The sequence below is a fragment of the Grus americana genome, chromosome 17 (assembly GCF_028858705.1).
Source record: "Grus americana isolate bGruAme1 chromosome 17, bGruAme1.mat, whole genome shotgun sequence".
Classification (NCBI taxonomy): Eukaryota; Metazoa; Chordata; class Aves; order Gruiformes; family Gruidae; genus Grus; species Grus americana.
The window spans coordinates 2,196,956-2,224,446 of NC_072868.1; the positions used below are offsets into that span (position 1 = coordinate 2,196,956).

General features: G+C 40.9%; 1 protein-coding gene across 4 annotated transcripts in view; it reads right to left on the bottom strand.

Annotated features, from left to right (window-relative positions):
* ITCH (itchy E3 ubiquitin protein ligase) overlaps positions 1 to 17,230 on the bottom strand; it is a 63,904-nt gene extending 46,674 nt beyond the window's left edge. Inside the window, exons 1-2 of one of the 4 annotated variants that reach the window (XM_054845001.1) lie at positions 2,617 to 2,697; positions 2,320 to 2,381 (exon numbers count right to left, since the gene is read on the bottom strand). In XM_054845001.1, coding sequence (XP_054700976.1) covers positions 2,320 to 2,358 — 39 coding nt within the window. In that variant the 5' untranslated portion in view covers positions 2,359 to 2,381; positions 2,617 to 2,697. Of the gene's footprint in view, positions 1 to 2,319; positions 2,392 to 2,616; positions 2,698 to 17,149 lie in introns of those variants that run through there. The other 3 variants (XM_054845003.1, XM_054845004.1, XM_054845002.1) reach the window with 3 other exon arrangements.
* Positions 17,231 to 27,491: the final 10,261 nt, after the last annotated feature.

Genomic DNA, 27,491 nt, shown 5'->3' on the forward strand with positions numbered 1-27,491 from the left:
TAACAAATCCCTAAAGGTATGAATACAGAACCTTTTTACTTAACTTGTCAAAGACACTTAATCAAATTTGCCACAAATCTGTCTCCATAATAGGTGGTTGTATTGGATTTACATGGCAAGGTGGGCTGCAGGAGTGGCTATTGTGAGAAGAGACCAGGGGTTGTGCCCACGTTGGACAGAACCAGCTCCAGCTGGCTCCAAAACAGACCCACTGCCAGTGAAAGCTGAGTCCATCAGCGATGCTCATAGCGCCTCTGTGACAACATATTTAAGAAAAGGTAAAAACCACTGTGCGGCAGCTGTGTGAGAGAAGAGTGAGAAAATGTGAGAGAACCAACTCTGCAAACACCAAGGTCAGTGAAGAAGGAGGGGGAGGAGGTGCTTAAGGCAACAGAGCAGTGATTTCCCTGCAGCCCATGGAGGACCATGCTAGAGCAGATATCCACCTGCAGCCCATGGAGGACCCCAAGCTGGAGCAGGTGAATGTGCCCTGAAGGAAGCTGCAGCCTGTGCAGAGCCCACATAGGAGTAGGCTCCTGGCAGGAGCTGCAGCCCATGGAGAGGAGCCCACGTGGAAGCACATTTTCTGGCAGGACCTGTGGCCCATGGAGGACCCACGCTGGAGGAGTGTGTTCCTGAAGGATGGCACTGCATTAAAAGGAACCCATGCTGGAGCAATTCTTGAAGAACTGCAGCCCATGTGAAGGACCCACATTGCAGAAGTTTGTGAAGGACTGTATTCCAAGGAAGGGACCCCACACTGGAGCACGGGAAAAGTGTGAGGACAAAGGACTGGCAGATACAAAGTGTTATGAACTAACCACAACCTCCATTCCCTATTCCCCTGTGCCACTTGGGGTGGGGAGGAGTTGGGAATGAATGAGTGAAGTTGAGCCTGGAAAAAAGGTGGAAGGTGTTTTTAGTTTTGTTTTTATTTCTTACTATCCTACTCTTTTTAATTGGAATAAATTAATCCTCCCCAGGTCAAGTCTGTTTTGCACATGATGGTAACTGGTAAGTGATCTCCACATCCTTATCTCGACTAATGAGCTTTTTCAATCTTACATTCTCCCTCCTCCTGCTGAGGAGGGAGAATGAGTGGGGCTTGGTGGGCACCTGGCAGCCAGCCACGGTTAACCCATCACACTGGTCTACTGTGACCATCACATTTCTTTTAGGATGGTTTAAAGGAAGTTCAGCTTTCAACATACAAATTAAACTCACCATCTGAAACCTATGAGCTGACAGTATTATGATCAGAGATTTGATGCTCTGAAGAGGTGAAAGTTCCAGAACTGGGGGTGATTGACTATATAGGGAACCAACTTCTCGGAATGAGCAATATTCCTCTTTGATAGGGAAATACCCTTTTAGCACCTCTAAATACCAAAGTTCCTCTGACCTTACACAATTCCTGTTATTAGGACTGTTCGACTGTTATTACAGATCTCTAACAAAAAGGCATCAAGTTCTAGCAATTAAAAGTCTCACATCTTGTACAAATTAGTTACAGCTTTCCCTCTTAATTCTTCCACTTCCTTACACTGTGAACCAGGTCTTATAGGGAACCTTGCGGAAATACAGCTTAAAAAAAATAATCCGTGCTGTAACTTCAGGGACATCCTTCCTCAGAGAGGAAGGAAATACAGTTACAAAGAGTGAAGCAATGTAATTAACAGACATGTATTGACAGAGCCCTAATGGGTAAAAAAACCTTTTATATTTCACTTTTAAAAAACAACAGTGTTATATTTCCAGGTTTGTAAAAAGAAAGTACATAGAGAGTACAACATTTTCCAGTGGTAACCTTGGAAGAGAATTTTCCCAAGGGAAAAGCAGATAGTGTGGCCAGATAGTTACAAGCAGTCACTGTTAAACTGTGCACTAACAGTATGTTGAACAAATATCCGAAAGCATTTAATGCTTTCTTTGATTTGCAGCTGTTTCATAAACACCATACTCTACATTTTAGGTTGCCGTTTACCTAAATCAGATTGTACCCTAACTGTAGAAATACATGCATTTGTTTTGTAATTCAGAGATGACGTTTCTCAACACCACTCAAATTTTATCACAAAGGACAACTTTGAGCACAAAGAAGCATTGAAGAGAAGTCTAAGATAGTTACAAAAAGAGTTACCAAAAGCAGCAATATTTTTTTCTTCTGACTGTCCTATAAAATCTCATTTAGCCCTACAGCTACGTTTACACTTCAGCTGGCTCTGAGGCTAAGAGCTTCCTACAAAGCAAAATCCTAGTCTTGAGCATCTCAGTCAAATACTAATGTTGGCCTTAGCAACAGGTTGGTTTAGACCTTACCGTGAACACATGAAAAGGAAATCCTCTGAAAAACTTCATCCAAAGTCTCTTCCTGCCTGTTGCTATGGGAAGGGGAAAGAAAGAATTTATCTGGAGGCCTCCGCTTATCACTGCTTTAAGCTATGTGACACAGTAGTGAAGAGATGGTCACACAAACCCACAAGCCATAAGCTACTTATTCATGTTATTTAATTAATTTTTAATTAGGTCAATGAAATTATCTTCATGTGATCACTCACAGTAAAAATATTAAGTCAAAATCATAAGTTATTTATCCCCTTTAAGCAATTTTCTTACTTGTAATCTATTAACTGATGATTGCCTGGAAAAGATATTTCAAATCACCTCCCTTCTACCTATCTTTTTGCAGTTTTGACAGTTCTCCTGAAATGCAAAAAGTTAGTAGAAATAGTCAGGAAAAACACAAATTCACCTTTCCATATTTAAAACAAAGATATTCAAGGATTAAAAGTTATTTCACAGAAAACACATGAACAAAACTTGAAAAAGATAAAAAATAAACCACAAAACCCAAAATTTTGCCTGTTATGAAGTTGCAGGAAATTAAGGACAAGGAGACAAAATACACAAAGCAGCCAGTGACTTTAAAGTCGTGGTGCAAAGTCTTGTGAAAGATTTCACACAAGATGAGAAAAGTTTGCTTGGTTTTACTCTCAGGCATGTCTGAACGTATTCTAAACAACTACCAAGCAGCATTTAAATCTTATCTCTCAGAACCTTCCTATATGTATTTTTGTTCTCCCCTACGCTATGCATTTTAAAAAAAAATCTATCTAAAAATGATCTGAAAATAACATAAATGAAAATGTGTTACTAAAAGAGCATATGAGGAAACAAGGGTATCTTAAAATGAGAACACACTTCTATGAATTACTTTCTAATTTCCTCCCCCCCTTTTTTTTGTTTTGTTAATAGAACCACCCCATAATTCAGTTGGAAAGGACCTCTGGAGGTCATCCTGTTCAATACCCTCCCAACTTCAAAGTTAGACCAAGCTGCCCATCATCTCATAAAAATGTTCAGTACACTAAAGCAGTAGCAAGATACAAGTTGTAATAAAGGTATCTCAATAGATATTCAAGTTTCCAGATACAGTAACAACAAAGTGAGTGACTCAAATGTATATCCTATTTTCCTAACACACAAATATGCACAAATGCCTTACGTTCCTAACATTTCAGACCTTTCGTAGATCCCTGCCATACTGCTACTAAAACACATCAAGAGAAACAAAACATATTGAACATGAAAATAAAAATATGAAGTTACCTGAAGATGCATTCCTTAGAAATTTTACTCCTCTTGATATTTGCAATAATATATAGACATAAAGTGAAACAGGTGAACTCCAGAGACAATTGCCTCTTCTACCCTAAGCAGTCGCCTTCCAATCAAGTTCAATTACAAACCAGCTTCCATTTCTTAAGAGATTTCTCAGTCTAGATAATTTACTTCTTCTAGGACTTCATGCAAACCATAAAACAAACTGCTTTATTAAATCCGGCGTGCAAATCTCATAGTTCTAAAAAAAGCATTTTATATGACAAGATTTATTTTGTTACATGACATTATTACACTTAGAAGTGTAATAATTTTTCCAGCATATGTTTTACATTCATTTCATATGGCTCTCAATTGAAAGACTGAGAAGGAGCTTCTAAGATAACTCCTTCTGAAGCATTCTCTAAGATAACTCCTTCTGAAGCATTCTCTATCTCACTGTTTTCCAAAAATAATTCTGAGTTTAGCGAATGTAATAGCTATTCCTTTAACACCTTAGGATGTGTGTTTCCCTGCATCTTTAATAAAAATCCATATAAATGCTTCTATCAATCTAGGTTTCTTTTTTGTTTCTTTTTTCATCTTGAAGACTTTTACTGCTTCTTCATTTTCTACACTTGTTCATATTGTACACATTCAAGGAAAATTAAAATAATTCCATTCTAAAAGTTGTATTTAAAAATAGGTTTATTCCCTTTTAGCTTGTATTAGCTTATTGCATTGTCTTACAGCTTCTACGTTTCACTGAGGGAAATACTTGCCAAAACAGATTCCTATTTTGTTACAGACCAATTTTTCACCTCCTGTACTCTAATTTTTCTAAAAACTCCTTGCACACACCTTTCAGAAATACTGTAGTCAACCTGCCTCTTTTTTCTTACGGCATCTTTTAGAATGGCAACAGCCTTTTTCCAGTGATTACGGTCTTTGAACTCTCACTGTACCTTCCTTAATCTGATTTGCTGTAGCTATCAGCAAACAGTGCAATGTAACAAAAGTGCAGCAAGGAAGTAAAACAGCTGTGTAGACCCAATACCAACATTGTAAACATTTCTGGAGTTCTATTTTGGAACAGCTCTACTTTGATCCCACAGCCCCACACCAGTTGGACTGCAGCTTCCAGTTTAGTTTCATGCAAAAGCAATTCAGCTTCCTTGATCCAAGCTCATTTCACAAGTCGAATCAAAGTGCAGTCTGTGAGAACAATCAGGGGATTCATTTCCAAAGTGCACTCCTTATCCAAATTAAAACACTAATGCAGATGCATTCCCTGTTTCCCCTTCACCTATTCCTCTCTGGTATGCATTCTGGCTGCATGAAAAACCTCCACGGGTCTAAGTTATGTCCACTGACTCAAGCTCATTCTTTTGCATTACTTTCTTTAATTCTGTTAATGTGGATGTAGGTATTTTCATGCATAAGTATGCTTAGTCACTTTGTTTCAAGACTTCTACCTTTCACTGTCCTTTGATAATTTCACAGGGGATTCTTTCACAGAACATTTTCCTTTATTATAAAAGGAAATTCCAAAGTTTCCCACTCTCCATCATTAGGACAGATCTGCTTTTTCCCTTCTTCTGCACAAAATCTAGGCTAGATAATTGCTTCTGCAAAACTCCTGGGAAGACACGACCACAGCAGTTAAAATTAGGTAAATAATAAGGATCTTTTTAGTCAAATAGATTGAGATTGCATTTAAAGCATGTATTATTTAACTTGAATGATTAATGCTGTAGGTTAAAAAAAAAAGCTCTGTCATAAAGCACAAAGTATTTGTGTCTTCAAACAGGGCAACTGACTGTTTCTCTGAGGCCTAAGCAATGAGCTGGACCACAGAACTTCATGTTTCATGAAGAACCACTTGTTTCATGTGGAAGGAAGACCAGTAACTGAGTACCACTATGTGTGTAAATACAAATGTTTCTTTTTACAAGGATAAATGTCAAGAGGTATTAAGCATCTATAGAGATGCTGTAAAACTGAAGTTTCTTTTCCCATTCATTCTATGTGCTAGAGAAAATAATTCATCAAAACTAAAATTTCTGATAAATCTCTGAAGTGATGTTTGAGCTCAGTGAAGCCCATACTGTGCCACGTAAAAGTGAAAAGGTCTCTCAACTGCTTTCAGTGATTCCTTTCTTCAAAAGAGCAAGAAGGATGATCCAAGAAACTACAAGCTGGTCAGTCTTATCTCAAACCCAGGGAATGTCAGGGAGCAAATTCACAGAGGAGTCATTTCCAAGCATATTATGGACAAGAAGGTGATTTGGATTAGTCAGCATGGATTCATGAAGGGGAAATAATTTTTGACCAACCTGACAGCTTTCTCTGACAAGATGACTTGGTAGTTGAGAAGACAGCAGTGGATGCTGATCACCTTTGACAGTGTCTCCTATAACACTGTCATAGACAAGATGATGAAGTATGGGCCAGACAGAGGACTGTGGGGTGGACTGAAAACCTGGCTGAACTGTGAGGCTCAAAGGGTTGTGATCAGCAGTACACAGTCAAGTTAGAGGCCAGTCATTAATGCTGTACCCCAGTGGTACATACTTGGCCAATACTGTTTAACTTAATGTATGACCTGGACAAGGGGACCAAGCTCACTCTCAGCAAATACACTGATGAAACAAAAATTCCACAAAGGAAAGTGCAAAGTTCTGCACCTGGGGAGGAATAAACCCATGCACTAGTAAAGGCTGGGGGGCAGCTGGACAGAAAGCAACTTTGCAGAAAACACTGCTTCTGTTGAACACGAGCTAGCAAAACTTCCTTGCAGGAAAAAAAAAAAAGTTGCCAACATCCTGGGCTGCATTAGGAAAAGCATCACGAGCAGAATGAGGAAGGTGGTCCTTCCCCTCTAGTCAACACCAGTGAGACCACATCTGGCATGCTACTGTGTCTAGTTCTGGGCTCCCCAAATGAAGAGTGACACAGACATACTGGAGCGACACCAGCAAAGGGGCCACAGAGATGACACGATTGGAATATGACATGGGGAGAGGCTGAGAGAGCTAGAACTGTTAAGCCTGGAAAAGAGAATGCTTGTCAGGATCTTATTAGTGTGTATAAATACCTGAAGGAGATATAAAGCATTAAAAAAAGATGAAGCCAGACTCTCCCCAGCAGTGCTCAGTGATGGGACAACAGGCAGTGGGTACAAATTAAAATACGGGTAATTCCACTTAAAACCAGGGGAGTTAGTTAGTTATTTTACTGTGAGGTGGCTGAATAGTAGAGAAGCTTGCCAAGAGAGGTTAAGTCACCATCCTCAGAGATATTCCAGACCCAAAGGAACATGTTAGTGACTGCTCTAACTGGCCCTGCTTTAAGCAGATGGGTTTGGACCAGACAATGTCCAGAAGTCCCTTCTAAACTCAATCATTCTGCGATTCTTTGACTTCCCTAAAACAAACTCAATAATTCCTGTTGTACCTGTCCTGTTCTTCCCGCTTGTTCTCTTTAGGTCTCTGTCTTGTAGCAGATTCCTCCTCTAAAGAGACATCTATCAAGTTGGTTATATAGATTTTTTTAATTTTTTTTTCAAATTGAGATTCCCTTTCAGTGCCCAGTTATTGATTACAGCTTCAGTTTTACTAGTTTGACTAGAAAGGCACAGGCTGCATAAGGCAGTATGCACCTTCTTCAGGTTCAGTAATCTTCATCTTGAGTGCCATCTCCTTTAATTTCTACAGCTCTTCCCAAGTTCTATATTAAAATTCAATGCACTAGCCTACACTAGGTATTTTTTCTCTTAAAAACTACTTCAATTTACTCATTGCTGCTTTCTATTATAAAGAACAATGCAATACAGCTTGAGTTAATCGTCCACAAAATGTCCAAACTGTACATACCAAAGTGTTAGCTAGCTTCAATTAGTGACACTCAGGTAACGTGAAATTGAAAAACATGCAAAAAGGAAGGCCAAGTTCAGCTGTCCTAACAGAAAGACTGCTACTGTACACTTCATAAGCACACTGCTTTCCAGGCTTATTTTAATTTTCTTTTGTCCTAATAAGAAACTTCATAAAACATTCACATATCACTGCCTTGGAACCTGTGGTATCCCTTTATTATTTGTATAACATCAGAGATGGGGAAGTCATTGAATATCATGGCTGATACTCTGTTTATTCAAGAAGACATTTTACTTTGCTATTGGCAGGTGTCCAACTGTTCACACATTTAAGAATTTCCTCAATTTTAACTCATACAATGATAACTTTCCAGAGCAAATCTGGACAGTTACCCCCATATGTTGCTCCGTATTTCTCCCACACATCCACAAAGCCTCTGTCCCAATCTCTGCAGTACTTCCAATCAAATTACTCTACATTAAAAATATCTCGTGTATGACAAATTTGGGCCGGAGTGTCACTTAAAGGATGTTGATCCTCTAAAAGTTTCTAAAGGTTTCTCCTAGGTATCTATACAAAGTAATCCAAACCTCAGTGGGAAAGAATGGCAATGGAGTGTCACTTATGATACTAAAACCAAACAAAAATGATGCTTCCAAAAATCCTAATGATATACACAGGTAACTTGATCATGGAGGTGTAATATAACTGCATATCAAGCTGATAAATTCACATCAATGTGCTGTTCTACTACTTTAGCCTTATGGTTTTAAGATATCCACCAACTTTCACTCATTTCACAGTTCCCTGTATATACATTTAGCTCCCCTACCTCATTATAACAGAAATACCCACATAGCATCACAATTCAGATTACTGGTTTATGCTATTTTCCAATTAAAAAGGCGGAAATCATTAGCCTTCATGAGCAAATTTCAGAAACTGCAGAACTTAATTTGATGTTCATGGGAAGAGAGATAAAAGACTGATATTAGCAGATATGTTTAAGAACTATTTGAGCTTTAAGTAATTTGACTGGTTATTTTATGATTTGGCATCAGAAGAAAACTAATGGTTTTGTATTACAGCTATTTTTAAATATATTTCAAAGGCATTACTTTTGAATGTCAGTAAGAAACAATGTCTGTGTTACAAATTCTCACAGTAAAACAAAATATAAGGCCACCACGTTATGTTTCACCATCCACCGTGCAGCTTTTAAACAAGTCACTTTAAAAGCAGTTATATATTCAGTTATTAACAGAGAACAGCATCTACAGAGGATTTCATAATCTCCAGTCATTAGTTTTTCTTCTTGTTTACAGCTCAGTGCTTGCTTCAACATATTTCCCCATTCCATTCACAGTGCTACATTTCATTATCAATGGTTCATAAACACTCTTATTCAAACAAACCTACATAAAGTTTTTAACTCTGGGGGGAATGGAAAAAAGAAACCAGAAAGCTTGTCTGTTAGATTACACTATTATCTGTATTCATTACTAAGAATGACAACCTCACCCATTATTATAGTTGTTCTAAAGAATGTTTTTAAAAGTAGCCATTTGAAAGGCTGTTGTTTACTAGCAGTCTATAAACCCAGAACCAAAACCAGATCCTGTCACCTGGAAGACTCAAATCTAGCAGATAGGTTTTTCAAAAGCTGGTATATACATTAATCTAAACATGATTATTTAGTATGTTCTGTACAGAACTACAGAGCACACAACACACCTTGTTTTAAGAGCATTCAACAGCACTGATGAAGGGTCACACGTGTATAAAGGTACCTCCCTCCGGGGGTATAACAATGAAGAGAACCCCAGATACACCTCAGTTTCTTACCTCCCCAGAACACAGATAAAAAGGGCCATGGAAGTATCAGTAGAAAGATAACGATAACGACAAATTATGTCACCTGACAAAAAGTAGCTTGCTGAACAGATTGTCACTGTAGGTACCTGAGCAATAAACCAAATCAAAACAGACTGCACAGATCTGCAATTCAACCTGGCAAGGCTCATCAAAGAAACGATGAATCATTCTGTACTACCAGTGACAACCACAAATCTGAAATTTGCTGATTATTTGAAATCTCTTGAAAAAGAAAGTTCTTTGTCACTTGCTGCTTGTACTTGCTTTAGCAAATTAGATGGTATAAGACACAGTTCCTCTTGATTAACTTTGATTCAGCTGTAAGAACAAGAACTACAGTCGCCAATGCACTGAAATTAGTTAACTAGTTACTAAGGTATGAATAGATATATATTGCCCCATAAGAAAAATAAGCTGCTTCTCTGAATACTCTTAAGCATTACAAATAATCAAAGAAACTAGAACTGGAAATCTAGCATTTGCAACAAAATGAAGTAATATTCCTGTGTGCTAAATTCAATAGCAGCTAGAAATAAAGGTTGCATCTTTCCAACCTAAAATATACATTACTGAAGTACAGCACACAAATCCAAAAGACCTAATAGAAATGAGAATTTCTGGAAAAAAATTATTTGAGATTATTTAAGTAAACACTGAGGTATCTGAACACCTACTGTGGGTCACTGTCTTTTTAAAAACTAAAAACTGCTGCAAGCAAAATCTTGAGTTCCAGAGGAATCATCTTTATGTTTTCTAATTGCAACAGAAGTCTATCACCTACTTCCTAGCAATCTTTTGTGGGTGACCAGATGGCAACATGAAAGCATAGCCAGTAGTGGACAACAAAACCACCCCAACTCTGCGAAATGCAACTGCTTGCTACATTCCAGCTCATGCCTCTCTGAAAATTAAAACAGAATCTATAGGAAAAAGATGTCTTAGAACTGCAACACTATTTCAATATTCTCAGAACTTCCTTCTAACTTTTTTTTGTGGGACTGCCCTAAAACCCTTTTGCCCTTTATCAGACTATAAAGTAGATTTCTCTTCTGAAATCTTGGATTACCCAAAACTTCCAACTGTAGTAATAAATAAAATCCTTGAATGAAAGTTTCAGTCTTTACATCCTAGATCTTCTGTATGGAGAACTGACAATTGCACATTTAAAGAAAGAACCAGATTATTGGCTAACAACAAACATTAATTGCACCCTTCAATTTCAATGGAATCACCATTCTGTAGGGATACAACTTAAAGCCCACAGGCCTGTGAAGAAGCTTAGAACTGTCTCCTAAACTAAAACTTGACAGTGAGCCAGAGGTAACTATACAATAAGAATGACGGCAAGACAGCTGCTGCAGCTATCAGGGGAGCACAGATAGTGAGTTCCACTCTGGCAGCTTGATACTGCTGACGGAGCAGCCCCACACTCCCCTTTACATTCCTCCAGTCACACAGTCCTTCACTATCTTTGTGCCAATTCTTGTACTAAATTGACACTGACTGACCTGTTTAAATTCAGTAAATCTTCAGGGGAAAAAAAAAAGCCTAGGCCCCCCGATAACTGCAAAACATTATTTTTTTTTTAATGCCCTGGCAAAGTATTCTATAGAAGGAGTGTAATTCAGTGTGAACACACTTATTACACCATACATACACGCCTTCACGGCTTACCTGTCCATGCATTATGTGGCAAACTGAAAAGATACATACTGGAGTAAAAGTATAGGCCCATAGAGGCCTATCTAATGACCTTCTTAATCAGCAAAGCACTCTTCCAGATACAAACCCTGAGTCTAAGTCACACGAGGAGTTCTGACAATTGTTGTTCTCAATTTTGTTCAGACACTTTTTTTAAATTTAGTTTGTAATATATAAGACCCTTACTGCATTTAGTTACAAGTCATGAAGGCAGAAGTACAAAATACAAAATTTACTATTTTAAAAATAGGAAGTTAAATTGCAAAAAGCAAAAAAAATCCCAAGTGTGGCACAGACTTTCTCTCATAATAGAGCCTATCCCTATTACTACTGTCTACAAAGTCCCTCACCTCTCAACTCCCACATCCTCCACACTTAACTGTGAATTTCATTTTGCTGGTATTTTCTACACTCAAATGTACAGTTCACTGGGAAGTTCACAGCTTTGAAGTGAACACACATTAGTCTGAAAGCATTTTCACCTCTAACATCACCATCAGGACAGTGCTATTTTGTTCAGACATTCACATCCCAGGTGAAAGCAAGATTTTTTTTTTTTTTTAAGTCTTAAATGCTATCTTTTTGCTGTAATAACTCAAATTGTCACTAATGCCATAAGTCTTAAAGTTCCGAGGGGCTGATGAGGGGCAGAAAGGAAGGGAAAGAAAAAAGTAATGATATGCCACACCTCGCAGGATTATGTTTAAAACCTTTAAACCATTGAAAATACCTAAATAAACCACTGGCAATGTCAACAGGTTCCCACACAGAGCAAATGCATTGGCCCAAACTAGATTTCAGTACAGGGGTTAAATACATTGATTCAACAATGAGAACAACAATGAGAACACCGTTGCCTTGTGATAGCTTATTCATTGACCTGAACTACATTTGGTTCAGGCAAATGTTTAACAAATGTAGCATTGCTCTGGAAATTGGTCATTCTAATATAGAGCACAAAGATAAAAAAAGATATTCTAATGTCTTACTGGTAAACTCAGTAAACAAGCACCAAATGGAATATGCTAATTATCTGCAGAAGTACTGCCCATTGATCATAAATTTTCCTCTGTATCTTTAGGTGATGAACACTTACATAGAATTAGAAATGTTACACATGGCCAGTATTTACTAAATAACACAATGTAAAAAAAACCCTGAAAACACAGGTAACAGCTATTTAGTTTGGATAGCTATGGAAACATTTTTAATGTAGAGTGAAGTGGTCAGAGCATTTTCCTAAACCTTCAGCATTTCCCTCTTCTTTCCTGTTACCATTATACACATTATTCCCCTTCAAACAGCTGGAACAAGAAGCTGCATTGAAGACTGCGTTATTGATGACAACACATGCACTGGATGAATCCCACACATTTAAGAAAAGAAGCAGCCTTGCTATCCTTATACAAAAAAACAAGTTAGTATCACACTGTTACTTTTTATCTTCTAAGCTCCTGTATTTTCTTTCTTCTCACTTCATTTGCAGAGTGAAATGCCCTTCATAGGCAGGATCACCCCAGGAGGTCTTAACTTGAATAGACAGAAAGGGTGTTCAACTTCAGGTAACATCTAGTGAAAATACGCAGCTCATCACTTTCACAGAAGTTAGCAAGCCTGGTTAAAGATTAGACCAAACACATTATTGTCTTCTGAACATTTTTATATATTAATTGCCACTTTTTTTTTTACCTAGTCTCTGAAATTATATATTTACAGCAGTAAGAAAAACATTCAAATGTCTATGAAACCAGTAGTGAAGAAATAAACATTTGGATATCTGACCACTCTAACTGTCAAGCACGAGTAATGATCATTAATACATAATAAAAAGACAGCTAGCACTGGGAATAGGAGCAGGCACTAGGGATGGATACTGACCAAAAAGCATGTTAAAAATGAACACAATCCACTCTTCTATGTCTCAGTACATACTCTTCAACTTGCTCAGCATCTAGTCTTCCTTAGCTTTTTTCACTGTACTGGACGAGGCAAAGCTAAAAAAAGGGCAGTAACCACTTATGAATGACTTGCACAGGCAAAAGCTCCATCACAATCATGTGAAACTGAAAGAATCAAAGAGCCCGTTTTATTTTTAAGTAAATGCATATGCTTCCACTTGCAAATTTTATATTATTGATGGATATTTCACTGCAAATGGCTATCCATTTGATGAATTAATAAATCAGAACCAGATTATAGATCTGTCTTTACCATGTCTTTTTCTAATCAAGATCACTTTCAACCTTCACTGATCTTTCTTTTCCTCAGTATTAAACTTTAAAAAGATTACCAGATATCTAGCTAATTCTGAGAGAGAAAGTATGTCTAAAGGCTACCCTTGACAAAAAGCTACACCTCTAAAGAACAGAAAACAGAGAGCATAAAGATTTTATAGATGCTGATATTGACACCCTCTTCTTGAAAGCTCCAGCTTCCACGTCATGACTTACCCCATCCAAAACCCGAGATCTGCACATTTCAGGTAAAAGGTACGTCACCTAACTTTCACTTCTTCTGGATTAGAAACAAGGTTCCACACAATAAAACTTTAACAATCCACCTGAAGAGAATAGGCCTTTTCTTGCTCAACAACAATACCATTTGAGTCTAAGCTCTGAACTTCAAAATCAATGATCTAAATGCAAACATGTAAGTAGTTCTGTTCATGACTGAAACAATAGGCCTCTCCTACCAGCACAGTTTAGAATAGCTCAGGCAGGTGGGTGGAAGGCAGGCATTATCAGTTTCTAAATGGAAGGACTGTAATAAAACTTTAAAAAAAAAAAACCCAGCATATTAACATACTGCCAAGTTTTAAAAAATGATTTGAATAACCAGCGTAACAAGATCTAGTATCATGGTTCCTCACAGGGCAAAAAAAAAAAATCTGCCCTTGTTTTACCAGGGAGTTTGTTCTATGCCCCAGTATAGTAAAAGTAGAAATTCCAGGCATAACTTAAGAGCTGGTCACATGAAACAGGGCCTTGGTTTCTTTAAAATGTTCTTTCCTAGTTTGTTACAATACTTTCATTTCTATTAAGTGTAATTTGCAATTCTTATGAAGAAAAAGATCAATCCTTCAACTGCAAAAACTCCACACTACAATAAGTAAAACTGAATGCCAGTCACTTAGAGAAAATGCTCAAGTCCTTATTGCTTTATTCTTCAGATGAGAGTGATGAAGAAAAACAACTACCTTTCCCTCTCCAAAATGTGGACACAGAATTAGCCCAGGTAACAGTCAAACCGAGCCCAAGAAGGATTGCCTAAAACCTTTAAAAACACTCAATTTATGAGACAGCAAAAAGTAAATATCTAGAAAAACAGAATACTCCCAAGCTAGGCTATAATCATAGCTTGTCTACTTCCTCTTCTGAGGCAAGCACACACTTCAAAGCCCTTCTATAGTTGAGCAAAGTACGGTTACAGTAAGCAGCCGAGGCAAATATTCTCCTCTAGGTTATGCACATGTATTTGCTTTCCTTAGGTGTAAGGGCACAAAGTAGTTCCTTCAATTACATATAAGTACAGCAGACTGACAAAAATTAGAACATTACATGAACATAACTGTATGGCCAAACAGAAAGGCTTAAAAATAAACAGCATCAGTGATAGCACTCCCAGAAGCTTCACCATTACCATTTGCAAGGGGTTTTTCTTCCGCTCTAACCCTACAGACTCTTTTCCTTGCTTTTAAGTAGAAATCAAATTGGTTTTGCTGCAACATGAAAAGTATTTCACTACAGTTGAATACATTTACCACTTTGCTTAAACAGCTTAAATTTACAAAAGATATTTGTTTAGATGCTATCATTGACTGACAGTGACAATGCTGTTGAGAAGCAACTTATCTACTGCATATGTTGAAAATAGAAGAAAATTAATTTATTTTGTAAGTCTCTCAAGAAACCTATTTTTCAAGCAGTCCTAAGGCAAGCTTTCTTAGAAACAATGATTAATTTAAACTCTACAAGAGGAACATCATGCTACTTTACTACCTGTCTTTCTATTAGCTTATTTATTCTGTAGTTAACTTCCCCAAATTATTTTGAAACTTAGAAACAAAGAAACAAGACAACTTCATATTTCAGGGCTGTTTCACAACAGAAGAAACAGAACTTTAAGAAGGGAAAGAAAATCAAGGTAAGAAAATGAGGTGATGCTGCTTAACTAATAAATTCATGTAAATAATCTTCTCTCAATCTCCCTTAAGCCCCAAAATAACTGTTTAATCTGTAAGAAGCTTTCAAAGTTAGCACTTAAAAGTCTCAGTTATTTTCCACTGCAACATCACCTTTCACATGTACTGTACCAGTTCTTTGTTTTAAAGACAGGAAAAATCACTTTGGATCAGAATGCCACATATTATTCCAATGATCACTTGGAGGTGCTTGCATTCAGTGTAGTGATTAAAACTGTCAGCCAAACCACAACTAAGAACGCACACTAGACCAAATTCAGATTTAAAGAGCTGTAGCAAAGAGCAATGTAACTGTAATTAAATTTGAACTGCTTTGGACTTTCGCTGTAAGAAGAAAGAAAAGAATTTCAATTTGTTCTTTCAAACAAGATTTTTTTTTAAGTATTAAAATCTTCAGAACCAAAGGCAGCTTGCAGTGCATGTTTCATTCTTAAACATGTGTGCCTTTTCTCAGGTAAATACAAGCAAGCAATAGCTAGATCTACTGTCATTCTCCCGGCACGGACTGCCTTCTTACAAATATCAGTCCAGATTTCTCTCCTTTTCTCTTTGAAAAGGGTGAGTGGCAGGATAGCAGAGACTAAACAAAACAATGAGAAACTCACTATAATAATATATTGGGAAAAGACAGTCTAAAATACCCTGGTTTCTGATTTCTTCAATTCTAACTGAGCTATAAAGACAAGTTTTGCTGGGGATATCTTCCAAAACTTCAAGGGTAAAGGATGCCACACAAATGACAACGGATATCCCAAAGGCTACACCTGCCTTTCTCTCTGCATCACACACAGATCTGAAGTTCTTTTGTCAATTTAACATCGCAAATTACAGCTATTAAAACAAGCTAAATTCTTGGATATCAGAGCCAATTAGATAAAGACATCCTCAAACACTGCTTTTATTTGGATACTATTGCCACACAAGGTCAAAGACATTTGGAACCGGGAGGGTTAAGAGATAGAACTTGCCCGTGTTTCCAAAATAGAGCAGTGGCACCAGCGTTGCCATTCTGCTATGTTTACAAGAGGGAACACAGTTCAGTATAAACCTCCAGCTGTAGTCATGCTTTATAGCTGGGAAATATTACTTCAAGGCATGGCTGTACCCTGACGAGACAAAGGCAGCAAACCCCTCTTAAAGCGGCTGCAGCAGTAGCAGCCGCCTAATCTGGACAGCGGGCACACACTCCTCAAAGAGAGCTAAATACAAAGAGGGCTGTGCTGTGGAACGGCTGCCGGAAAGCAAAGCCTCTGACGGGAGCGAATCCCCAAGGCCCTGTGAGGGCGAAGGTTTAGGGGCTGATCTCAGCGACAAGGAGCGTGGAAAGAATGGCAGGGTCCGACCGGGGACGGGAAGCAAATACTGCTGGGGACAACTGGAACAAGCGATGCAGAGCTTGGGGGAAACGGGCACCCCACGCCGGGGTCCGGGCAGGTGCCCCTAACCTGCCGGAGCGGAGACAAGGCTCCTCAGCGCAGGCCGGCAGCGCTGGAGAAGGGGCGGCGGGGCCAGGCAGCCCTCGCAAGGGAGCGTCGGGGTCCCAAGGATTGCCGCCCCGTGCCCCGGAGAAGGAGCGACGCTGCCGTCCCAAGCCCGGCCCCCGACCCAAGAGCTGCCCCCGCTGGGGCCCGGGGAGGCAGCGCGGCGGGAAGGGCCTCCGTCAGCGAGGCCCTCCCAGGGGCGAGAAGCCCCTCAAGAAGCCAGGCCTACGCCCGCCGGGGTCCCCCGCGCCCCCTTGCCGCCTCCGCCGCCGCACCACGGCCGCCTGGAGCCGAGGAGAGCGGCGGGGCCGCCGTGCCGCGCCCCGCGGGGTCCCGTCCCCACTGCTACCGCCGCCGCCTCCTCCTCCTCCTCCTTCCGCCCTGTCCGCAGCGCGGAGTCCCGCTCCCCTCACCGGGCACAGCGGCGTAGCAGCTCCTCCGTCCCTCGGCCAAGATGGCAGCCTGTCCACCCCAACCTGAGGCAGCGACTTTACAAAGTCGGGCGGGATCTGCGCACGCGCCGAGTCTCTCAACGGCCACAGGCGAGCAGTGACTACAAGTCCCGGCGTGCTCCGCACCAGGCGTCGCGCATGCTCACGGCGGTCCGAGGGGCCGCCTGGTAGTGAGGGACGCGCGGGCCGGGTCGCGGTGAGTCGGTCTCGCTGGCGGTGCTTTCCCTCCGGTTCGCTCGTGGCTGCGGTTTGTGTGCCTGGGCTTTGACGCTAAGCTCAAGTGAACGTTTCGCAATAGCACTCGGTTCCCAGGCCGCAGCTGGGGTTTGCCCTTGCGCTGGTGAGGCTGTCCGGAGCAGCAGGGAGCTGTTTGGGCCTGGTCATCCCCTCACCTCCCACAGCAGCCTTCTGGGCCAGGGCCCTGGAAAAAGTTATGTATATATACACACACAGAGTGTAAAAATCATTGATCGTCAAAGCAACCCTGCAGGCTAGGCTAATGCTTCTCTGAAGTTAGAAGAGTACCTCAACGAACCTGTGGCCGTCCATGGCACTGGGTTATCACAGTAACGCTAATAACTGGAAATTTCTGATAGGACAAAGGGACGTATGGGGTAATCCAAGTTTCTACCAGTCAGGCAACTGGACATCACTGGTAGCAGTCTGGGCTTTGTGACACACAATTAAGGTTTTGTGGGTTTAATGTATCCACTGCAGATACATAAGCTATTGATATTACTTAACCTTTACATAAAACCTTTCTTATTTCAAATGTATTTTTTCTTAACCAGAATATGTTACTGCATGAGTGAATACATACAAATTAAAATACACCTCCTCTTTTGACAGCGAGGAATGAGACAGTTCAGTTTCCATGCACTGAAATCGGAGAAAAGACTCCTTCATTTTCAAAGAGTAAGGAAATATCCTCACTATTTTTTCATGAAAATTACATCCTTTACAAGTGCAAAGTTTAGCATTTTCTTACAACTGGTAGGGATGTGAAAATCCAGCTTGTCTTCCCTATTGCACACATAAACTCCAGTAAGAAAGATTCCACAGCTACAATTAAGTGAGCGTTTCTGTTGATGAGGTCTAAGCAAGGAAACAACTCAGATTGTTTTCCCCTAACAGAATAACCTATGTGTTTCAATGCCAATTAGTCATCTGCAGTTATGATTGACCAAGGTATATATGCACATAACTTCAAGCACAGGAATCAGTAATTCCAGCACAGAACAAAATATGCTGCTCAGGCAGAGCCTGTGAGGACTGAAGAGTGAGAAGTGTGTGGCTTTGTCAGAAAGGGGCGCATCCCTGGGAGACGAGTTTGAAGCCAAGGTTACAGCCCAATATAGGAACCAAACTGAACAGCTGAAATAAGTTCTGGAGGGTTTGGTTGGTTGAGTTTTTTTCTCTTTTAAGCTTTTCTATGCACCTTTATGTCTTTATGTTCCTTTACAGATATTTGACTACATATATTTACAGTTCTGTATTTAAATGATCCATTCAAATTAATAACAATAAAAATGAGTTCTGCAAGCCTTGCTGAACAGAAATTTCTCTCTCATGCATCACCTACATAAACGGTCATCTCTCATCCATTGTTGCAGTACAGATTCCTGTCCTGGCCAGACAGTAAAGCTCAGGCTGACTTCAGGTGGAGTTCCATAGCTGCATAGCTGAGTTTCCTTTACGGCATTTTTGTTGTCTCCCAGCTGGTACATAACATTGGGCTTGTTTTTGCAGATTGCCTGTGGTTTGATTCCCAAAACCATAGGAACATTGCAGCTAGGTGTACTATGACCTTTTACCTCAGCTGTCTGAACTCATTTTAACTTTAGTAGAAATTTAGTGTTTGCAGGAAGAAGCTGAATGCTACCCCAACTACACATATGTGTGACTCCCATCGAATTCAACAGATGTGCATATATCCCTAGGGCAGTGTGGCCATTTGCAGTCTCTGGTTTTATCTTACTGGTTTTTAGGTTTCCAAGGTAAAGGTTGTTAAAGCAGATGTGAATTAATAACATTAAGTGTCTGTTTTCAAGGACACCACATAAATTGTCCTGTGTTATAATTTTTCCCCTCCTTTTGTAACTGGTATTTCAGAAAAGTGATTGTTGTCCAACCCCAGCAACCCTAATCTCTTTATTTTTTCAGCTTCTGATGCCTCAAGTCAAGTTCCACTGGCGCTATCTGCTCTGTAAAATTCATGAAAGAATGCATTCCAGGTGCACATACTACTGATTAGTTTATGCTTGCCAGGACAAGATGAACATAGAGCAATTTTCACATTCATACTCTTTCAGAGATCATTTTCCCTGTTAAAAATCATTGTCTATCAGTGAACTGGAACAACACATAATGAATTAATACCAGAACAATGTGACAAGCACAGATTAATATAATTGAATGGCAGAAGAGCTACGCATTCAAGATTTTACCTTTCTTTTGTTTGCTTGTTTGGGGAAAGAAGGAGACTACTTGATTATTTTCTTTTTCCCTATACTTTCTATAACTATGTATAACTATATACTCAGGCAGGATGAAATTTTCTTGCTATTCCCTATCATAACTTTATTTTGACTAGTAAGAACCTCAACAGATTAGGAAAGTTTGCTACAACCGTGCAGGATGATCATGCACAAAGGCTTTTTAGGAAAACTGTGTAAACTTTATAGCTTTTCACGTTTCCTGGGTTTGACATAGTCAAACAGTGCTTCTGGGAGTTAAGTTCTGAGAGAGAATATTTAATAATATTCATAATATTTTTTTCCACTCTTGTCCAGTCCAATCCAGATTTCAAGGTCACTGGGATAAAGATTGTTTCTTGTGGCAAAATATGTATAGCATTTATTCTCAGTTGGGCTATTGTAAGTAACAATATTCAAATCACTAATGCAGTCTTAACTGTCTGGTTACAGCCAGAACTACCACACTAAGTTAGTGCTGTTGGTGCTGGGAGTTGACTGGGAAACCACTGAGGATAAGGGTCTGTGCAGCAGAGTTTGTGTAAATCACTTCCATGCTTGAATCTTTCATGTGGTAACAATAAAATCCTGCAGGATCATTAAAATATTGGGATTCTATTAGATTTTTGAGCAGGAGTCTGTAAATGGCGATTGCTCTCTGATACCTCAAAGCCCTAGACTCCCTCAGCTAGAAGGCTGGGACTAGAGAGAAGCACTGAACGCCCTTATTATTCCGCTGTCCCTAGAGTATGGGATCTCCTTTCCTGAAATAGACTCTGCCTTCATTCACTCCTTTTCTCCACTCTCAACCAACAGATCCCCATTGACCTTGCATATGACGAACCTATTCTTTCCAAGATTACATAATTTACTAAAGGTTGCACAGCAAGTCACTGTCAGTTGGAAACAGAAATGCATTTCTTAGCTCCTTGACAAGTGTTTAATGATTTTTATTTTTTTTTATTTTAGTGAAGCACACAAAAATCCAGACACAATCACATAAATACAAAATATTTAGGTAGGAAGGAACGTCTGGTCCACCCCCTGCTTGACCCAGGACCAATTTAGATAAGGTTGCACAGGGCCCTGTTCAGTCGAGAGATAAATATCTTCATGGATGGAGATCCCACAGTCTCTTCATGTCCTAGTTGAGTGTTTGATGACCAGCATAGTGATTTTTTCTTCCTTATATCTAACTGGAATTTCACTTGTAACAGCTTTTGCTTCTTCTCCTTCATCCTGTCCCTGTGCACATCTGCAAAGAGTATGGCTCCATCTTCTTTACACCCTCCCATCAGGCAGTTGTAGACAGCAGTAAGATTCCCCTTTGCCTCCTCCAGGCTGAATAGAAACAGCTCTCTCAGCATCTCCTCATAGGTCCACAGGACAGGCTCCATCCCTGATCATCTCGGTGGCCTTCCCTGGACTCTGGTACATCAGTGCCTCTCATACCAGGGAGCTCAAAGCTAGCACTAGCAGATGGGTTCTTAGCACTGCTAAGTAAAGGGCAAGGTTCCCTTATCTCACCCTTCTGGCTGCGCTCTTGATGACCCAGCCTTGGGTGCAGTTGCCCTTTGTCACAGGGGCACTCAATGGACTCCTACTCAACTTGTTTATCAGGACCCCGACAGCTCTTCCACCAAATTGCTTTCTAGGCAGTTGACCCCATGTCCTGCTGAAGTTGGATTACTCCCTCCCAGACACAGAACTATCTTTTACCACCCACATTTGTCTTTGTTGAGTTTCCTGAGGTTTTTGTCCACCTTCATTTAGGACCTCAGTCCGCTAACGGTATACAAGTTGACAACATAGAGCTGGTCCTGGTACTGAAGAGACCACAGTGACAATCTCTCCATGGAAGCAATTTTGATAGAGTAGATGCTTTATCTTTGGGCTAGACACAGCAAATATTACACAATGACTGTTGAATAGTCATCAGATGTCATCAGCATCCATTACCTGCTAAGCTATTTTAAATCTTTAGCAATGGCTTAACACTTCTGTCTGACTTAAGGCTTTGTAAAGTTGATGATTTATAAATGCAGGAATATTTTGTTTTCACATCATTTTTCATTAGTGGATTTCAAAGCACTTTATAAAAACTATAAGTCTTCTTATAAATAAGTCTTCTGGATTTTTTTGTTAACTAGGTAGTTACTGCAGCAAGTGCTTTATATTTTAATATCAGGCTTCTTACCTTGAAATTGTCATCCCTAAAAAGAGAATTTTTGCTGTGCTGCCTTGTTATCAGAGTCTGAATTAATTACTTCACTCATGAAGATAACAGAGCCGTGTCAGAGTGTATCTATCTCTAATTGACTTTAAAATCAGAATTGATTAATTTGACTTGGGATTTAGAAAAATATCAGTAGGAAAAGATAAATTACTTCCTGTTATCTGGAGAAGGAATGAACAAAACCCTCAGGTTGGTGAGAAACTATTATTATTTCCAAGTAGTCTAATTAAAGGGTAAAACAAAGACGTGGCTATTTAATTAAGTATTTTATTACTCAATTGCTCTACAGTGCATAATCAGAGAACTGGGAGGGAGTGATTAGGTGTCTTGAGGACGGAAATGACACAACCGAGATATATAGATGTTCTAAAGGAAGGACAAGATACTAGGAAAATTGTTCCTCTCTTCCCCACGCAAAAGGCTGAACATTATTTTTCCCTGGGACTGAAGAACGTGATACCGTAAATCTGCTGGGGAGTTTTCAGAAAAAGACATGATGTGCTGGTGGGATAGGTGAAACACACCGTCCATTTTTTAACCGATGGTTCTGTCCAGCTCTTGCCTGCACAGAGACCTTGCAGCAGCCTTCAGGTCGGCTGGGGCTGTGGTGAGACAGCACGGCAGATACACAGGTACCCACAGGCACCACTTGGATCCCAGTTACAGCTTTGCGCTCTCGGTGCTGCATCTAGGACTCTTAAAGGACAGGAACACATGCATTTGCTCAATGTCAGTGTGAGTTGGATGCCTGCTTCTGCCAGGCTCTGTGAGAAGAGTTTTTGAAATGGAGATGCTAGTAGAGAAAGGGAGCGTTTATCTTGTTTAGATCCAGGTTTATTCCTGTCCCACCCTGATAACCTCCCTCATTTATACAGTTGTAAATTATCTACATCAGAAAGGCTGACTCATCCCCTGAGTGGTTTACCTCCTTGCAAATTGCTCTGGTGCAAATCAGCTTGCATTTCAGAGCAGAATAGATGCTGATAAAAAGCTACATAATATCAAAACTAATACAAAGGGAGAAGGTATGATATAAGTACCTGGGGCTTGATCCAAAGCCAAATAAAGCTAATGAACTGGTTTCCATTATGAATTATTTAAAAGTCTTTATCAGCTTCAGGGGTCTTTACCTTCTTTACCTTATGTAGTCCCTCATACCAGGATACCCCAATGTCCTCTGCTAAAAAAAAAAAACCACCCAAGCTATCAATCCTGCTGAGTAGGACGTCAAGTTGTGTGTTTCACTAAGTCCGTCCCTTGGAGCTGCAGCATTACACTTCTGAATAAGAACTCTGATCCAAACCTACAGTCTTGGACTGCAAAGAAGCTAACAGGCCCACGGCTTTGAATATTCCTTGCTGAGTAGTAATGTTGCTCATTCACCCTATTTATTTTATCCGGCCTTTCTTACGCTCAGTGTGCACTAAGTAACTGGGCAGCTGAATTGCAAACTTAAGGTGAGTAACAGCAAGGGGCAGGAAGGTTGCTGTACCAGTCCCATCGCATGCCATTAACATACCAGGTGCAGTGCTCATTATTTCCCAGACTGGATTAAGGGAGAATTTACCTGGTTAAACTTGCTCTACAAGGCTCAGGGCTTGGTCCTCAGTTCATGTTATGCTCATGCTTGCTACAACTGCGAGAGGGAGGAGAAGATGATGTTGTACTGACTTACCACCAACCCAGACCCTCAGGCTCTCAGGGACTGAACCAGTCTGTTGCGTAACAGGCTGGCCCCAGGATTCCTCTAAGAAACATAACCCAGTGTTTTTTCTCTTGTTGGAGGTATAAGGAAAATAAGAGGCATTGGGTAAAATTAGTGCAAACTTCCCTTTGCACCAGTTCATTTATTATGTTCTAGCTCTTGCTTCAGTTCATGCTTGCACTGCTTGTACAAAAAAGCATGTTCACAAGTAAATAATTTCTAGTGTTCTTCCAACAAAAACACTCCTTTTAACCCTTGGACTAACCGTACTCCTTCCAAAAGGCACCAGCTTGATCATGCCAAACTCTTACTTAAATGTTGATAGTCCTCATTCACAGGGAAGTCAAAACCAAGGCTCTCTCTGCCCTCTGTTGGGCAGTTAATGATGGAAGTGGATGGTACCATAAACACAAAATCAGGACCTGGTAAAGTGCAGAAGTCTTTACTGAAGAGAGAGGAGGAGAAAGTTAGCTGCACTCAATCTGGAATGCGTTGAATCTAATATCACCGGGGAAGATCATATTATCATCATAATGCTAATTCTTGCTACAGTAATATAAATGTCGAGGTGGATTGGCATAGTATTAACTAAACTAGATCCCCAGTGGTGTTACCTTTATACTGCTGCACAAGATGATAGCAGGAAATCACATTGTGAAGGACTTTGTGCAAACACACGAGGCAATACATGTCTCAGAGTTTATGCTTGAGGCAGGTAGGGACAGTTTACTTGCGGCATGAGCTGTAACACATTTGTGAGTACTGTAAGCGTATGTCTATGCTACCCGTAACAGTGCTATATTAAATGCCAATTTAAAGCATGAACATCAAGGCCTCTAGTCCACATGGGACCCCTGCTAAGCTAAATTAGCAGCGTGACTCATCCAGTGTGCATGAAAGAAGGCTGCTGCAACCTCCAGCTGCTGGCTGGGGCCCTCACAAGCAGTAAGGGTACAGAGCAAAGCACTCCACTTAAGAAGACGCCAGTGATGGCATCACTGTTACAACCTTCATTAGGCACCTTGTGACATTTACCACGATACGATCTAACTGGTTCATCAAACACTGTACCTGCCTCACTGCGCAGAATAGCTTGTGCTAGCTGGAACAGTAGTTATGCAACATCTCTTTCATCTGCATCATTTGCTGTGGAGATTCTTCTTCACTCCTCATCAAACCTCTATGCAGGGTAAAACAACATTAGTTTCCTAATTCAGGATGTTCCTGGATGCTGCCACCACAATATTGTAGTGCTCCACAGGCAGAAATTAATTTATTTTTGCAATGTATATGTAAGTTTGTGGGAAAGTGAAATCATTGTCTGCAGTTTATGGGTAAGGGTGAACTGAGGTACAGAATATGACGTCAAATGTTCCCATTGCTTGAGGGTACCACTTTGAAACATGCAGTGTTTGGTTTGTCAGAGTATTTGGCATTGTGCTGCATTTTCTAAGGTCAGTGATGTACTCTGGACTTCAGTCCACGCAGCCTGGCAGAACAATGCTCAAAGAATAGGAAAGAGCAGAGGATGCTTGTCATGGGCACCTAGAAAATGAGTGTGCAATTAATGATCACCCGTGCAAAGCCTGTCCCAAGGGACTGAGCCAGCACCACAAGGGGCTGCTGTGCTGTGGTAGGGATAGAACCCATGCTCCGTGCTCCCACAGCACCACGTCAATTGTCAGACTGTTCTTGCCACTCTTTGATGCCCATCTTCTTCCTGGTGTGACAAATGAAGTCCTGTGAACAACAGCCTCATGTTCTGTACGTTTCTAATTCACGGTCAGCACAGATCCTCCCAGTGCACTATCAAGTGAGAATCCTGTTGAACAAATCGCAGGCATTCTTTTTATAAAAAACTGTATCATTGCACAAAATCCTTCTTATAATGTATATAATATATAAATTGCCCCCGTCAAGCAACTAACTGGCTTTGTATGGAGTACCTGTGTGAAGCATCACCTGTATTATACAGAAGCTTAGACTGATGTTTTGTCCTAGTCTTGAAATCTACAGTATTTCCTAGCCATGCCAGTAAGCCCAATCTTGTTTTATAGTTCTGAAGAAATGTCATATTCTCATTTTTTTAAGAGTGATTTTTCCCTGAGTTTCACTGTGAGATATTTAAATTTACAATGCAGAACTTCCCTACTTGAACTACTACAGTAAATGAAACAGTCACAGGATGTATAACATGAATAACATCCTGTTATCAGTTCATGTACGCTGTTAGTTAGTGGGTTTTTGTACTCTTCTGTTCTTTTACCTGTTCCTTCTTCACTGCAGAGGGTTTCCTATTCCCTCCATTTTGTGCCTATCTTGTGCCATCTGGTGTCCTAAATCCACCAGTGACAGCAAGAATGAAAGGACCAGGGGGTATATGAACAGTCAATGCACTGACTACTTATACATTAAGATGTAGTATAATACAGTGCTATGAGGTATTAATCTCATAAATCAGAGGGTCAGGGCAAACCATGCCATTAGCATGACTTGTCTTTAAGCACTCCTTATGCAGTTATAAACAACTGAGAATAGTTTGACAAGCGTTGGAGCACCTTCACGCTAGGTGGAGCTGATCTGTCCTCCTTTAATAAATACTGTGAGCTCCCGCCACCGCCCGCTCCTTGGCCTAGCTGTAGGCAGGTGCTGGTCCCTTTCAGCCTTCACAGGGAGGTATGCTGGGACAGGGAACTACAGGCTGGGTGCAGAATGGATTGAGAGCAGCCCTGAGGAGAAGGACTTGGGGGTGTTGGGGGATGAGAAGCTGAACGTGACTCGGCAATGTGCGCTTGCAGCTCAGAAAGCTAACCGTGTCCTGGGCTGCATGTCCAGCAGCGTGACCAACAGGTTGAGGGAGGGGATTCTACCCCTCTGCTCTGCTCTGGTGAGACCCCCCTGCAGTGCTGCGTCCAGCTCTGGGGTCCCCAGAACAAAAAGGACATGGAGCTGTTGGAGCGAGTCCAGAGGAGGCCACAGAGATGATCCGAGGGCTGGAGCACCTCTGCTATGGAGACAGGCTGAGAGAGTTGGGGTTGTTCAGCCTGGAGAAGAGAAGGCTCCGGGGAGACCTTAGAGCACCTTCCAGTCCCTGCAGGGGCTACAGGAAAGCTGGAGAGGGGCTGGTGACAAGGGCAGGGAGTGGCAGGACAAGGGGGAGTGGCCTTAAACTAAAAGAGGGGAGATTTAGATGAGATATTAGGAAGAAATTCTTCCCTGTGAGGGTGCTGAGGCCCTGGCACAGGTTGCCCAGAGAAGCTGTGGCTGCCCCTGGCTCCCTGGCAGTGTTCAAGGCCAGGCTGGATGGGGCTTTGGGCAACCTGGGCTGGTGGAGGGTGTCCCTGCCCATGGCAGGGGGGTGGAACTAGATGGGCTGTGAGATCCGTGCCAACCCAAACCAATCTGGGATTCTATGATTCTGTGCCTTGAGTTGAAGTTAGTGGGAGTTATGTGAAATGATGTCTTTCTTCTGGCCTCGCTCATTAATTTAGCAAGGACCTTTTATGTGTAGGGGTTGCTGTGGGTTAGTGCATAAAGACATTGACTATAATTGACAAACTGATGATCAAGTTTGCTGGGGAGGCTGTGGGCCGACACCTAACACAAGGCACATTTGGAGCATTTTGTTGCCCTTAGGTCACGCTGTATAATGCAGGGCTGTCAGGAAGTTCCCTGTTTGTCGGCAGGAGCACGCAGAAACTGCAGTCTGCCCACGATACAACCTCGGTGTCTCAGATGAGTGGGTGGGGAACTGCCAGAGCCCAAATTCCTGTCCTGCTGCTGCGAGCCAGTACATTCGAGCTGTGACAAAAAGTTTGTCGGTGATGTAAACCAATTGAAGCATGACTGACTTAAATGAATCTGTCCCGGGGGAATGGACATGCTACT